At 36.4% G+C, this 16,263-nt stretch overlaps 1 protein-coding gene across 2 annotated transcripts; it reads right to left on the reverse strand.

Moving 5' to 3' along the window:
• Positions 1–763: 763 nt before the first annotated feature.
• On the reverse strand, positions 764–14,657 carry LOC101620757 (chromosome unknown open reading frame, human C3orf14). Of its 2 annotated transcripts, none has more exons than XM_004676017.2 (6): positions 14,555–14,657; positions 13,799–13,897; positions 13,094–13,174; positions 11,641–11,755; positions 2,998–3,072; positions 764–1,177 (listed from the first exon to the last, which is right to left on the reverse strand). In XM_004676017.2, the coding sequence occupies exons 3-6, from the start codon at positions 13,144–13,146 to the stop codon at positions 1,043–1,045; spliced, it is 378 nt and encodes a 125-aa protein (XP_004676074.1). In that variant the 5' UTR covers positions 13,147–13,174; positions 13,799–13,897; positions 14,555–14,657; the 3' UTR covers positions 764–1,042. The 2 variants fall into 2 exon arrangements, with proteins under 2 accessions (XP_004676074.1, XP_012576150.1); XM_012720696.1 differs by having other exon boundaries at positions 13,094–13,177.
• Between the last annotated feature and the right edge of the window lie 1,606 nt (positions 14,658–16,263).

A 16,263-nucleotide genomic window follows, 5' to 3' on the forward strand; every position in this document is an offset into this window, starting at 1 on the left:
CTGTGCTGTTCATTCCTTAATTACAACTGTTAACACTGTAGAGAAGTGTGCTAATCTGCCAGCGCATATTATGAAAACAACATTATTGTTATCCACACCAACACCCACTCAATTGGATATTTCCAAGATGGTAGTTTACAGGAACTTAACAACATAATATATGTCTCAATATTTGTTTTTTGGCTTGTACTATTGTCTTCAATGAAAAACAAACCATTCTGAAATGTAAAATCTTTAAGTGTAGTGTAGACTCCTCTTACTAGCAGGAAATTCCTCTATAATTATAGAAATTGTCATGTGCTCAAGCAGTGGTGAAGTGAGGAATCACCAAGAACTTATGGTTGGGACCTAAAGCTTTCTGAGTGACAGCTGTTTCAGAAAAAGTGAAAACAGAAGGGGGAGGGAAGTTTAAAGATAGGGAAAGAATTATTTGCAAAGGGTTGGCAGTACTTAAATAACCAAGTACTTAAATAAATAACATGCAGTAACCATTCCCAGCTCTAATCGGTATCCAGCTTCAGAACCAGTTTTGAGCCCTCCCCAAATGTCTCTTTATCAAAAATGCTTTGAAGTTTAGCCTTCTTACTGATTTTTAGAGATTTGATTATTTACAAGACACAAGATATGTGAACATATTTTTCTGATAAATAGGATTATATAAACCAGTTTTTAAAGAGTCTGTAACAGTGAGCATGATGTGATTGTTAGCTTTGTCTCCATGATAAAATGTCTAGAAAACAACTGTTTTTAAAAACACACAACACTCATTTCCTAATTTATTTAACCAGCCATCCACTTTTCAATATTAGTTTCAAATACTGCCATGGGTATTGTGGAAAGAAGATTCATGACCTGGAAATGGTAGTAGGTACCAGTTAAGTGATAACCCTGAGACATTCCAGTAGCTTCTTGTTATCTTCATTGTCATCGTGAGGTCATGAGACAATATAAATCTACTCAGTTTCTCAAATTTCTGAAGTGACCTGTGTGTTCCTTAAAGTACCGATTTTATAAAACTGGTTTTTTGAAATAGCATGAGAAGTTACTGCTGTGCTTTATTTTGAACAATATTTTTTGCTTCATTTTGATTCTCTGCACCAATAGGATATGGTGTTCTTCCTAAAAGAAACTGTTCCCATTTGGGAATATATTCTTCTATTGATGCCCAGTAAAGAGTCTGGAAAAAAAAAAACAACATCCAAAAGTAAAAAAGCATATCAAGCAATTGAACTTGGCTCTTCATAATAGTCTAAATGTTTATTCACTTAAGTGTGTTTGTGCATGTATACACACACACACACATATACGTGGAATGCACTTCCTCTACAGAATATTTTATGTTAATTTTAGAAAAAAATCTGGCTACTTACTAGTGTTAATTTTCAAATTTCTCAGTAAAACCAGACCCTGGCAGAATTACAGGTTTTAGAATTTTATTGTGATTTTACACGCCCTCTTGTGGCAGACCTTGTGATTATTACCAGTAGTATACTTTGTGGCTACACAATTATTAAATGTTCTTGTTGACTGTTCCAAATTCCATACCAAATGATTGCCCATACTGAAATTATGTCAAATGACTAAGTATGAACAACTGCTTTCGAACTAACATCAAAAGACTTAACCTGGGATAAGATCAGTCAATGAAATACAATATGCTACAGGATAGTGCTCAGGTAGATATCTTAAATTTTATGGAAAAACAAAAAAAAACATGCATTCACTTTATTTTTTGAAGATCTATTTATATTAAAAATTATAATTTCTTCCCAGATTTTTAATGTAGCCTGAAAAAGTAATATATTTTAATTCAATAAATTGGAAATTGAGACCCTATACTTGGCCTGACTCTAGTAGTCCAAAACCTTTAGGACTTCTTGCAATAGCTACATTGTCTCTGAGCTTTGATGGTTTTTTGGGTGAATGCCCTAAGGAGGCCTAAGAAAACTAAACCATTAAAGTACCATGTCACAGGAAGACACTTTACATTGATCAACACCATCAATATAATTTTGGGGATTTTCAGACAAACAGGCAGCTTTAGGAACACAAAATTATTCACTCTGAGCATTACAAAGACTGATGGGTTTTGTAGTTGGAAATGGTAAGGGATTCTACTTATTTATACAATTGTGCATGTGATTTGAGAAATAGCCAGCCATACTTAAAATAAGAGCCATCCTGCTGTGCAAGACTAGCTAAGAAAAAAATACCAACTGAGGCCTGTGGTTGGGAGTTTTTCCAGCATTCACGGCTGGATTAACCCCTATTGTGCAGGCCCTGCTTGGGACAGGGTAGGGGATTGGAGAATTCAACAAAGAAAAAGATATACACAAGGCGAAACTTTGCACTAGAGATTTTTTTCTATCCTTGTTCATTGCCTTTTCTTATTACTCTAGATGACACAGAAAATAGGGGCCAAATCTCACCTTCAATTCTGAGTCTATTCAGACCCCTAGATGAGCAGCAAGAAAAACTGCATTTGAAAAAGGACATAATCAAGCTATTCTGCTGCAGTAAAGTCCCTTTCCTTACAAATGCATTCCTATACCAGATATGGCTAATATTTATTAGCATTTTCCCAGTCTGTTCTTGAATTGGGTAAAATAAAACCAACAAAAACCACACTATACCACAGGACAGTAGGCATTTAAAGAGCACTGGTTGAATTTTTGGTGAAGGGACTTAATTGCTACTTCTATCAGCCAACAGAAAAACATTTCGGTTAAGCATGCTGTCATTCTAAAATTTAGTGCATATTGTCTGTTACGGTTTAACAGGGTTGTCTGTAAATGACTTATAAAAGACCAAGGATCTTCATAAAATTTTTACTTCAACTTACATCAATTACCTATTACTTATAAAACATGGTACTATAGACATTTTTTATCCTTTTTTCTTGATCAAATCTGGGAATTACATATAATCATCCATTAACTTACAATACCCTACTAAAAGATAACCTCTTCCTTAACATTTGTTCCTTAAGATTCTCACCTCAAGAGAAATAACCTCCGGTGGTAGAAGAGGGTTAATCTTGGCCTGGAGAGACTTTTCTGCTGTTTCTATGTCCTGTTAACAAATATCAGCATTGAATAAGCCTGTGTATTTAAATAGCATACATAAAATATCACTGTAACAATAATATCTGTATTCTAGATCTCTTGCCTCAACACTTCTCTGGATATGTAGTTTGGAATGATATGTAGTTTGGAATGATGGAGGGGCTCCATGGCAGGAATACCAGTCATTGCTTAATTAACCGATTTCAAGTATTACAGGATTTCTCATTTTAAACTACAAGGTGTGGGAGGGTGGTACTTCTAAGTTCTGCCTTTTCATTTTAAATTGCTAGTAAATGCCAATAATTCTGCAAAGAACTTCCTCTAAAACTGCTCAGAGGACTACTAAAATCATCTAAAAACAGTTGGATGGATAAGAGTCAAATACTCAGATTTTAAAAGCAGACACTCAGACTCGTACTAATCTTAGAGTTTGTCTCTCAGATCATGCAAATAGTCTATTAGCGCACCCGTTACATCTTGTTCAAGATTCCATTTTACCATTTATGTTTACACAATACTGCATACATTTAGGGAGATCAATGAGGTACCTCAGTACTAGGTGACAAAAACCTTTTCACTATACTATCTAGATTTTCTGTACTGGATTTCTAAGTTAATTTCAGTGACAACTTTGTGGCTAAATGGTGTATCATTCAGTTGATGGCATTCTAGCACCGAGCTTTAACTTTAGTTTAACTTGTAGATGTGTATATTTTCTCTTACCGTTACAGAAACATAGCAATGAAACTTATAATAGACCCTGGTAAAGATTGTACCTTAATATATGGATAAAAAAAATGTCCAGAGAAGTAGAGTTCTGTCACTACCGAAACAGTAGAACCCTGCTTAATAAACAGCCCCACTCATCAGCACGTATATTGTCTGTTTTATGTGAAGTTTAAAGAGGCATCGGTGGAAGGCTGTGCAAATTTTCTCTTCTTTGAGCTTAGTGAGTTGATAGAAAAGAGAAAGTTCTTTGATCCATGCACAAGCACTGGAGCAATCTAAGTACAGGGCTGTTGGACAGACGGAGAGAGATGGAAAAGGGCGTGGGAGTGGGGTGTGAAGAAGCCAGTGCTGAACAGGAGAAAAGATATAGCAGATGGTAGCGGCGGGAGCAAGGGATGGGTGTGAAATGTAAAAGGGAAAAACAGGAAATTCCCTAAAGGGACTCCCCAAAGTTGCACAACCATTCATGCACCTGCTGTCTAGGGGAAGGTGATTTGAAGGGGAAAAACATCAATTTAGGGATAAAAAGCCCATCTATTAGCATGTCTAACCCATACGAGAAATTGACAGCTCAGCTACAAGCTACAGAGCTTTCAGTGCTGATACAGAGGCTTGCTCTTCTGTGATTACACTGAGATTTTACAAAGCCCTGGAAAAATTAGTTTATTCTTTTAGAATCAAACACACAGGCCCAATTATTTCATTACTTTAAGAACACTTAACAAAGTTATCGTTTGCAGAAGATTCTAGGTGCAACAAAATTATCAACATTTTTTTAAAGGCCAGAGAATAAAGGAAGGCAGATTTTCAAATGAAGGAACAGACATAAGTAAGGATACATGGCCTAGTGAAGTAGGCCTACGGTTAGTAACTTGACTGTCATCTCTGTAGCGTTGCAACAAGGGATTATCACCCCGCCAAAGACTTCTTCCTCAGCTTAAGTGATATTTCCAGTTTCTTAGATGTTTTGCTTATCTCCGTGACTCCTACTTCTCTTTCTCCTTATTTGGCTCCTTTTTCCCTCCTTAATCCTAAGTGTGGGTTTTGTAAGATTGTGACATCTGTCCTAGTCCTTCTACTTTTTCTTTCTCCAAGATTATCTCTCTCTAGCTTCAGCTATTGCTTGGGCTGTGGCTAACTTCTAGTCTTTACTTTCTTATAAAACTATGCTAATGTTCCTCTGGAGGTAGTGAGGATAAATATTAAATTCTGTTCTCCCAGAAATCCATGCTATAGCCTTTATATCTTCAACTCTTGTTATTCTATCTTTAAAAAATAATCCAATGCTCCACAGTTTTCTCAGGATGCCTCCTCCAAGCCTTTCCATGTCATGCCCAATGATGTGGCCTTATTCTTCAACTTACTTATGCACCAACTCTTACCAAGTGCAAACTGTGACTCACACCTGGGCTAGGCCTCATTTACTTTAATCCATACCTAACATGCATTGCTTAGTTTTCTTAAACTACTAAACATGGTTTTTCTCTAATTAAAAAGTAATAATGAATAGCCACATTACATGTGTGAGTTCCTTGACCTGACTGAAAAAGTGCTGTAATGTGAACCAGGCCTTCTGTAGCAGTTAAATTCTAATACTTCTAAATGTGTTTTTTTGTTTGTTTGTTTTAGTTATAGCCAAGAATCTAACAATAAAGTGCAGGGCATGTACCAGGCACTTAAATAATCACTAAGTGAATAAATGATTATGGTCACTATAAGGTTAATGTTTTCTGAATATAAACAAAAAACTTATAAAAAAAAAAGTACTCAAGGGTAGATGGAGAAAAGAGAAAAAAGGAAGAGAGATGAGACACCTGATTATATCTTATTAATGTTGATTTAAAGATATGCCAGTAGGCCATTTAACATTAGTCATAAAACAAATTTTTTTAAAAAAGCATCTCTAAAAATTGAAAACTAAATGAAACAAACCTGCCATCTAGTTGGTAATATAACTGCATGAAGAGGTGTATCAATGAGTGGCTGTAAAAGTCTGAGCATTCATTGTGGTAAGGGCATCACTGTGAAAGTATCTTAACTAAAACCGTTCTTAGTAGTGATTTTATGGGTGCTAGTGGTGACTTGTAACACAGGATGAAGTAAGTAATGACATTCTTATTGGAAAATTCTTTGGGAACTGAGACTCTGGTTTGAGAAAAAGGTTAGAAGTAAAAGATCAATGATTCAAAGTTACAAATCCTGCAATATTTTAATTACACTAGAATTACTATCAGGATCTCTTAATGTTTTTATGTTTCAAAAAAAATTTACAATCATCACCACTGTGCTTTGGCCCTCCCTGGTGGAACAGCATTGCAAGCAATCCGCAGCCACTTCACTGTAAGTTCGATCTCCAGCTCAGAGGTGACATGGCCTGGCAGACCTCTCTGACCCACCCGCTGCTCCCCTCAGCAGTGTACTTTGTCAGTCAGCCTGTTCTGCTCCCCACTCTGTCTCTGGTGAAGTCTCTGACTGCTCCTGCACTTCTGGCATGTACCCCGGTTCTGTATGCATAAATAAATGAATCTTAAAAAAAAAGTATTAGTGTCTAAATTGATGATTCAATAGCTCCTACCAAAAGCATCTAGGCCTCCTTGGAGCAATGACCAATTCTAAGATTGGAGAGCAAATTCATTTGATGAACCATAAAGATTTCATTATACCACAATGAAAGGAAAACAAAGATTGTTAAGCACATCAGAGGGAGGACAATTTGAGCATAAATAAGATAAAAAGTAGAATGTATTAAACATTTCAAATGCCAGATATACTTAAAAAAAAAAAAGCAACATTCAAAAGTCCTCATGTATCCTCTCAGTGAACAATCTGTCTTGAAAATGAGAAGGAACCAAGTATGAAAAATACTGTTTCATATATGAAATGCATTTCAGTATAACCAAATAATGAGGGAAAGTTGAGGGAAAGTTGAATAAGAAGGAATAAAAGAATCTGATAATCACTTTTTGTATCTCCTAATGAATATACCCAGGCAGAGATCATCCATGATAGCTAATATTCCAAGAAGAGAGAAAACCAGGAAGTGTTTTCCCCAAAAACACTAAACCTGAATCTTATCAGTTGTCTAAATCTGAACTGTTAATTTAATGCAATAGCCATTTGTTTCATGGCTTTTAGGCACTTGGAATTTGACTGGCCCAAATTAAGATGTGCTACAGGTAGAATATACACATTAAATTTTGAAGACTAGAGAAAAAATAGCATAAATATTTACTCACATTGTCGCAATTACATTCAAATTTATTTTAATGTTTTATTAAGTAAAATATTATTAAATTGATCTATTTCTTCCTGCTTTACTAAGTGTTTAATAGAACATTTTAATTACATATGTGGCTCACAATATATTTAACAGCTGGTCACTAGACACAGCCTTCAACCACTGGGCACCTGCAGTGGCCAGTGACCCACAGGGCCACGTCTCCCTCTTTCCTCCTCACAGTAAGTTTTGTGCCAAAGATTCTCTACCTTATACTTCAGTATCTTAATTTTTTTAATCCCTTTAGCATAGTCAAAGATTAAAAACTAGACTTGACAGAGTTGGGTTCAGTCTATATGTCTGTATATCAAAGGCAAGTGGTTAATATACTGGGAGGTTGGCAGTGAGGGGTGTGGGTAGGGAGAGAGGAGAAACATTTTGTGAGCTCTGATATATTCCATCTTTTCTAATCAGGACGTAGACTGCTGAATACTGCCATGGTACAAAGTTTAGGCCAAGGCATTCCCATTGGAACATGTTTAACTGTTATGGAAAATGCCAAACCTTTGTAGCAGACGAAATAGGAGAATATTATTTCCATGTGTATATCACCTAGAATCAGTGTCAAAGCACAGTGAACCTCTTTTCACCTGTACTCCTTACCTGCATTCACAATCCCTCAAAAATTTTGAGGCTCAGGTGTCATATTGTTTCTTGTGTACATTCAGCTGTGTATTTCAGTGTGTTTCATTAAAAGATAAGGACTATTTTAAGCAAAATCACATTACTTATCAACTTGAGTAATTCCCCATTATCCAATCAGAACTCAGATTCCCTGACTAATTTAAAAACACTTTTTTAAATTTGGATCCTTATTAAACAAATATAATTCAGCACTGTAGCTGGTTGAGACAGCTCTTAAATCTGTAAAAACTCTCCCTGCCTGTTTTGTTCCTTTTCCTCCTCAATTTGATAAAGGTATTGGGTATTTGTTCCGTAGAGCTTTCCAGTCTGGATATTACTAATTACTTCTGTGAGATATCAGTTAGCATTTTCCTCTGTTCCCCATAATTCCTACAAACTGACAGATTGACAGTTGTGCTGTCCAAGGGAAGCCTGGAGACTTACAGGCCGCTCTGCAGGGGAAGCTCCGTCTAGCTCTGATCTGCTGTAGCATTCTCCTCCTCTTTCTCACCCTGGAGTGTTTGTCATGAGATGATGTTTATTACCACATTACCTCCTTTTTTATGTAAAACTAAATTTTGTGGGGAAAGAGGTGGGAGAAAGAGATTTATAATTAAGGATTTGTAGAAACAAAATCCTTAGTCTTCTATATCCATACCAATTGTATTTATATTTTAATTTTTTTAGCATTACATTTTTGTAATTTAAAATATTTATTTATTGATACAGAACTGGGGTACAGGCCAGAGGTGCAGAAGCAGTGAGAGGATTCCCCAGAGACAGAGTGGGGAGCAGAACAGGCAGATCAACAATGTACACTGCTGAGGGGAGCAGCAGGCAGGTCAGGAAAGGTCTGATGCACCATGTGGGTCACCTCCGGGCGGCAATCGAAATTGCATTAATGCAGCTGTGGCTAGCTTGCAGTGCTGTGTCCTAACGTGTTGCGCCATGTATTTATGTTTTTAAAGGCATTTAAAATCAAGTAATATGAAGGAGGAAAATAATTTGTTTTCAAAGTGCACTGTCTTTTATAATAGGTATTGACTGAACAGACAATGCAAATTTTCTTCAGTTTTATATTTATAGCCATTCTTTACTAGTATGTTTGAATCTTTGAGCTCAATTTCTTCCTTTTTGTTCCCTTTTAATATTTTTTTCTAGTCTGTTTTCCCAAATATATTTAGAGACTTTCACTTGGTTTGATGCAATTTGTAAGGGGGGGGGGATGTTACTGTTACGGCAACTGACTTTAGAAAATTAATAGTCTACATTTTAAATTCCTCCTTAAATATTCCAGTGAAGTATAATGTTTGTCTTTTATAGCAGTTCTTCACACCCTAAAGATCATTCCCAAATAGTTCATAATTTTATTGCTAATGTGAATATAATTCCTGTATCTTAGCTCTATATATGGTTGCTGTTGTTTTTTTTTCTCGACTTTTTCCTTAATTCATAACATACTTATTTTAAAAGAATTTTGACTTTTCTAAGTATAATCATATTTTAAAATGCTAGTGTTGCCTTTTCCAAATGTTAAAGCTTATTACATTTGGGGAATAATTGGAACATCTAAATAAAATCTAAGAATGTGATCAAGGTCATATTTTGTTACTATTTTTCTAGGAATGCTTCCAACTGTTAATGGGATAAATTAAAAGTGTGTTTTGTGCTTACATACATATCCTGATGTAACTTAACCTATCCTTGACATGAGGCATCGGGAGCAGTTACCTTTTGTTTCCTCATTTCTAAATTAAGGGATTAACTCTAAGCAAAGGTTTGCACAGTTCCCTAGAGCCACAGCAGAGTAAGGAGGGAAACTGAATGGGTAGGACTTTGAGCCAAAGTGGGTTCACTTTTATATATTTTACATCTTTGAAAACAAAAATTATGTCAAAAAATTTTAAATGAAAATTCAATCTAATCTGTTTTTTAAAGTCCTTCACAGCTAAAATTTTTATTTTACTTTCACCATAACTTTAATGGTAGAGCCATTCAAATTATTGCCAAACCTTAAAATATGTAGGAAAGCAGGATAAGAAAAATTCCATGTGCAATTATTCAAGCAATCTTTATTTAAAAAAAAAAAAAAAGAGCGAAGAGACCACTTCCCCAAGAGTAAGCACTGTATTTGGGGTGTAGTAGGTGCTCAATAAATGTCTATTAAAGAACTGAAAAGAAATATGTAAGAATATTCTAGATGGATGAGATGGAGGAGGTATGGTATTTCATTATCAGTGTTTTCGCATGACTATGAAACCAGGTTCAACATCTTCCTGCTAGATATGAAACTGATTTCTTAGCTACGCTCCTTGACTTCAGCCTCTTTATTCTTGAGATCACCTTGCATCTAAATAGCAAATTAGTTTCTTTTTAGTACCCACTCATCTGTTTCTTATATAAGTCTGCCTTTGTTTGCTCAGACACTTGTGGTACTATAGTGTCTTACATATCAGGTCTCTCTTTATTTGGTCCTGTGACTTGTTTACTGTGACTTCCCAAGCTAGTTAGCTCACTGTTCCATAACCCTTAATAGGAACATTTGTTCTTCTGGCCTTGGCTCTTCTGTAAGAATTCAATGAAATGCCTTACCTTCTGCCTAAACAACCACAACTTGAGCTTAACTTCTTTTCTGAGTCATCTTGAACATTCTAGCTATCAAATATTTATTGCCATTTACTGCTATAGTTCTGAGTATTCCACTTAATTCAATGTTTGATCAGAAGGTCAAATATTTTGCACGTGAACATTTTCTGTCATTAACTAATGCTGTGAGCTCTTGGTCAGGAACTCTGGTTTATACTTACTTTGTCATCTCTACTTTCTGCCCATAACTAGCTCAATAGTAGGAACTCTGGGCATTCATCAAACACTTGCTTATTAAAAGAAAGCTGTTTGAAAACCCAAATGTCATATCATTTGCTGCAGGTATGTAGCAACCAGGCCTTCTCATTTAGTTTTTCTGACTTTTCACAGCAAATTCCAGATTATCCTATATATTTCCATTTTAAAATAAATATTGCAAACACCATTGGGCAAGTAAGACATATGGCAATATAGAATGCTTTGGTAGCACTATGGCTGTGACTTAAATTACTGTGGATCAAACTGCCAGAAGCTGAGAAGATAACTGAATTTTCCTCTTCCTTTATCCTCTAGTGAGGACAGAAGATAACTATATCATGCTTATCGATGAAAATATTTAACAATAAAAAACTGAAAACACTTCTTTATAACTTAAATAATATAGCCTTACTACCAAATGTTTTAGTCATAGGATCTCTTGGAAGCTTCAATGGAAGCAAACTTTAGGGTTTTAATTATGGATGAAGCCATGCAATTCTGGAAGCAAAGTATAGCAAGCAGCCAAAAATGTTGCACATATGATTTTACTACAAATGGGCGCATTGACCAAATGGTGAGGCCCTGCGCAATCATACACTTTGACCACCTCCTCCATCACCAGCTAGAGAGACCTGGGAAATCTGTTACAATATGTAGGAATTATATGTGTTGACTGGGGTCCCATTAGGGCAAAATTTAGATTGGTCTAGTCTGTATGTGGTTAATCAGTGTTGAGTTGGGGCTAAATATATTATAGGTACTTTGTGATATTTTAGGATCACATTACAAATAAAAGAAGATACAAGATGAAAAGTTATGTCTTGTATTTCTTTTCACACAAAGGTGACCTTCAATTCCTTTTGTAGTTGTGGTCTCTAGTTGATTTAAAACTAAACAAACTTCAATTTTTATTTAAAAAAACCTGAGAATCTGTAGGGTATTTACTCAATTAAGATGAGTTTATATGTAGGGTTTAGGAACTTCTGTTTATAAATGATCTTACTACTCAGAGAAAATATATATAAATCAATTATGAAATTCACCAAAAACTTCTTTGGAAGAGTGGATAAAGATGTCTATACTGAAGTCTTGGAAACTTACCTTCAAGAGACAAAGGTTCCTTTGAAAAGCTGTTTCAGCTGCTTGTATCCTTCTCTTGTTTTGATCTCCAAATTTATTTTCCCTTTGTTGAAGTAACATTAGTCTTTGTGTTACTCTAGGGGAAAAAATGAAGATTATATAAAGTTTGTAAGAAGAAAAAAATCTTATTTAACCAATATAGAAAAGTCATTTCTTAATTGCAACTCACTTCAAGTTCAACCTTTTTTGAAGGCCAGTTAATCTGTCAAAAACTTAGGTAGCTCAATAAGTCTTCAATCTGGGTAAAATTATTTTTACTTTCATTAACATATATACCATAAGTACATACTTCTGTTTTTTAGCCTCTCTGGTCCTTTGAAATTATTTTAGTGTTGAAAATATGTTTTAATTTTTAGTGAAAATGCAAACTGTAATACATATCCCTTTGTACACATACTTATATATACCTCCCCAGACACATACATTGATATAACTTGCTATACGAAACCTTCTGCTTAACACTTCAATACCCCTGAATCGCATGTTACACATTTAGAATTGTGCTAAACTTCCATATGTTGGAAGAAGCAATAAAAATATTTTTTTCCTCTTTTTCCAAGAGAAAGATGATGGTTCCATATATGAATGAAAGGCTGTGTGTATGTATTCAAATTCACAACAAGGTATAACAGTAAGTAAAGAAAGATATAAAAAGTTGTAAGTAAATTATCAAAAGGATTTGTCACATGTATTATACTTAAAGGTGTCTTACTGGTCAAATGGTCATTTTGCATGTTTTTGATACTCTTAGGTGATTACTAAGAAAATGTCACATGATTACAAAATATATAAGTGGTTTACATAAAAGTCTCACCATTTCCCAGATAGTTACAGGGATCCTCAAACATTATTTTTAGTAAGCTATCTTGATGGTAGAACTACAAACCAAGGTCTTTGAACAGTCATTTTTGTAATATAAGTGTCTTTATATACCAAGAAAAAAGGCCTAGTAATTAAAGAAAAGGAAAATGTGAGAGGCCACACACAGAATGGAGATGTTTAATACCAAATACAGGTGGAGGGTTGGCTATATCATTTTGCAGGGCCTGGGGAAAAGGAAAATATGAAGCTCCTTATTTAAAAATCATTAGGAATTTCAAGAGGGCAATATAAATAGTATTAAATCAAGTTTAGGGTCTGTGACTGATTGAAACTGGTCTTGACAGGAGACTTAGAGAAGTTGGAGCCTAGGAAAGGTTGAGAGACACAATGAATTTATGGAGTTACTACAGACAAAAAATTAGAAATATAGTGTATAACCTTTCAATCTAGTCATCAGAGACAGTGACATTCCTAAATCTCTCATGTCAGAAAAGTAAAATGATAGACTTTCAGATGGTCTTCTATGTACGCAGTTTTACTAATGACGTCAGTTCAATCGTATATATTTAGGTTAACATTTTTTTTAACTTACATTTCTTCATGTCTTTTAGAGAGTTGAATTTCTTGAGTGACCAAGGAAGTCATGTTTAATCAAAGCTGCCTTATAAGCTTTCTGCTGAATAAAAAGAATACCTAAAGTTAAATCTACCACATGTTCTCAGCTTTGCAACATGTAATCATTGTAATACCTCAATCTACTGAGCTGTAGCAATGTATAAAATGAAAGAAGGCACGAAGATATTTTTATTCACTATGCATATAGTTTCTCATATGTTGTGGGCATTCAGGAATGCCATGAGTCAGGTAAATGCAACATATTATACATTTCTCCTCTTTTCTCACATGCTAACTTTATTTGGAATTCAAAATAAATAAGCAGCTGGTATAAAGACTAGTAAACATGTTATTTAATCAACAGGAAAAAATTTCCACTCTATAAAATTCAACACAGGAAACACTTCCACATTCCAGACGCATGTGCAGGCACGTGCAGGCACGCACAAACACACACGGAAAGGCTAACAAATATAAAAACCAACTGGAAACTCATGGTCTTTCCTTTATTGGAAGACTGCCCAGTTCTGTACTCTTTTCCAAACAGTAAAGTATTTTTCATGAGTACTTGTGCAGGAAAATACAATTATGACCCTTCACCTTGCCTTGGTTGCTCCAGGCTCTCTTGGGGAGTTTTAGAAAATCCATTTCATGGTTCACTTTACACTGTAAGTAAGCTCACCTTGGTTGAAGAGCCTGGGACAGTACAGAAGTCTGGTGAACTTTCTGAAGAATGAGTCGGAAGGCAATCTGGTTAATGCCAAAGCTGAAGGTGCCTGCCCTGAAGGAGAAAAAGGAGAGAAATTCCTTTCTGGATTGAAACACACCAGCTACCCTAGATTTTATGAAATTAAACACTGATTGCTTGCTAAGCGTCTAAATGTCCAGTGCTGGCAGAGAGCTGAGCTCCTCGTTCAGTATACCGATACTGAGTGGAGGACACAGATCCCAGCCAAAGAGCTGGGATGTCACCACCATCAGTTTTCCTCCCCAAGTCAGCGCTGTCTTTTCCTCAGCACCGTGGACAGCAATCGCTGGCCCGCAGGTTTCTAAAAGGTGCAGTTACTGGTAGCTTAGAGATTTTTTCAGCTAAGATCCCTGCAGGCCAATCCGAACGGTTTCCTTCCATTTTCAAGTGCAGTGTCAAGAAAACTGCGAAAAGTTAGTCCGCGGAAACTTATTTCCTGTTAAGTCCTCAGTGCAATCAGCACTTCAGACAACCGCCAGGGCAAATTCGCCTTTTTTGAAAGATCCGCTCCGTCTAGGAATCGCCAGCCTTCTGACCGCCCAGCCCCCGCTTAGACCCAAAGGACTCTGGAACTTTCCTCATCACCCCAGTTCTCCCGCTGTAAGCTCCTCCCCGCCGGTGCTGCAAGCTTCCGTGCTGCCATCCTACAGACCAATCACTCAGGCCTTAATGCTTTCGTTCTTGGCTCACCTAGGGGTGTTCAGGTGTTCCGGGAAGGCGCAATCTGTTAATGCGGCCGGTTACCTTGCCGTCGCTGGGTCTCAGCGCAGGCCTGGGCGTGGTCACGCCACCATCTTTGCGTATGCGCGACGCACGGTGATGTCATCACGTTGCTTAAAAAAGCGGCCGGTTGCCTAGAAAGGTTGACAGGAGGTGCTTGTCCTGAGAAGAGGCTTCCTTTCTTTGTTTTTTCCTGGGGACAGCCACTTGTTCATACAATGTCAAAGCCTTTTAAAATGCCTGCATGTGTTAAAACGGCTTCCAAGAAAGAATCTGGTTTTCTTACAAGCTAGAATGTCATGAATGTGGACTGGGGAAAAACTTTGAAGTAGCCCGCAGGGTTGGAATGCACTTTATATGTAGTCAGTGGATTCCACAAGGCCTCAAGGGCAGCTTCCAAGTGCTCCGCCCTGGGCTGAGCAGAGCAGCAAAGCCTCTGCTAGAAATTCCGGCCCCCATAGGGATAACGATTGTATTTTCAGGAATTTCTGTCAGTTGCTGTATTTTCGTGGTTTGGCTCATTTCATTCCCATAACAGCACATGAGATAGGTACCATCTTCCTCATCTGACAAAGAACCAAATTTGGTATATTATTAGGTTATAGTATGAAGCTAGCAGAGCCTTTCCTAAACTGACAGCCCTCAGCATAGGCACTTGGTAATAATCCCTTAGTGCGATAAAGCGCACTCTTAACCATAACCTACTCCCTTGAAATAAGGTAGTGGGGTATGTAATATCCTTCCTGAGGAAGAACTGAGGTTCAAGACAGGTAACATTGTTGTCTTGCTAAAAGTTGCTGAGTATGTAAAAGACAGAGAGCTTGGAGTCCAATCCAGGTTTGAGATTTTAATCCACCTCCCCCTGGAATATTTACATAAAACAGTTCCTTAAAGACTACTGGACCGTCTGTTATAGGAAAGCTGCTCCCTTGGTTACTTACATAAACTTAACTACCTCCTCAAAGAAGCATTCCTTGAAAACCTCCATTATAAGATCATAATTCCATCTGTGTTCTCCTCCTGTTATATTTTTGCCACAACACAGCACCATTCCACATAATTTATAATAACTTTTTTTAAAAAAACCAGTGACCTCCTACAAGAATTCAAACTTCCTCATAGAGCAGTTATTTTATTTGCTGCTGTATGCTCTGCAGCCAGAACTCCCTGCCATATAGCTAACTGCTCAGTGTGTAATTTTGAATGAATGGATGAAATATTCATTGAAAGTTATTTCATAATTATTGAAATTTCATAATAATTTACAAGAGCTGAGTCTTCAGGTGATGGGAATTTTGATTTAGCTCTTCCATAGCCTTACTTAGTGAAGATGAAAAATAGATCCTTTGAGTGGCCCTGTGTTGTAGGAATGAATAGACTTCTTGGTTGGTCATAAAACATGCTTTTATAGCTTTTACATAAGCTGAAAATAAGGATTTTTCTTAAGTTGCATGATATAGAGAACTGAGAATTATACCTTATAGCACTTGCATGTTGCTTGACACAAACTCTAGAAATCTGGTGCAATAATGTCCCTTCTCATGAGGTGGCCCACAGTTGATTATGTGAGACACCTATATGGGGAGGAAGAATCTCTGCAGTCTATCATTTGACTTCTGCATTGGGTAAATTTAGGTGCATTCTGGAGTAAGTTGTTCATGGTCTAATATGCAAATGAT

Source organism: Condylura cristata, unplaced genomic scaffold, assembly GCF_000260355.1.
Source record: "Condylura cristata isolate star-nosed mole 26May11 unplaced genomic scaffold, ConCri1.0 scaffold00004, whole genome shotgun sequence".
Taxonomy (NCBI): Eukaryota; Metazoa; Chordata; class Mammalia; order Eulipotyphla; family Talpidae; genus Condylura; species Condylura cristata.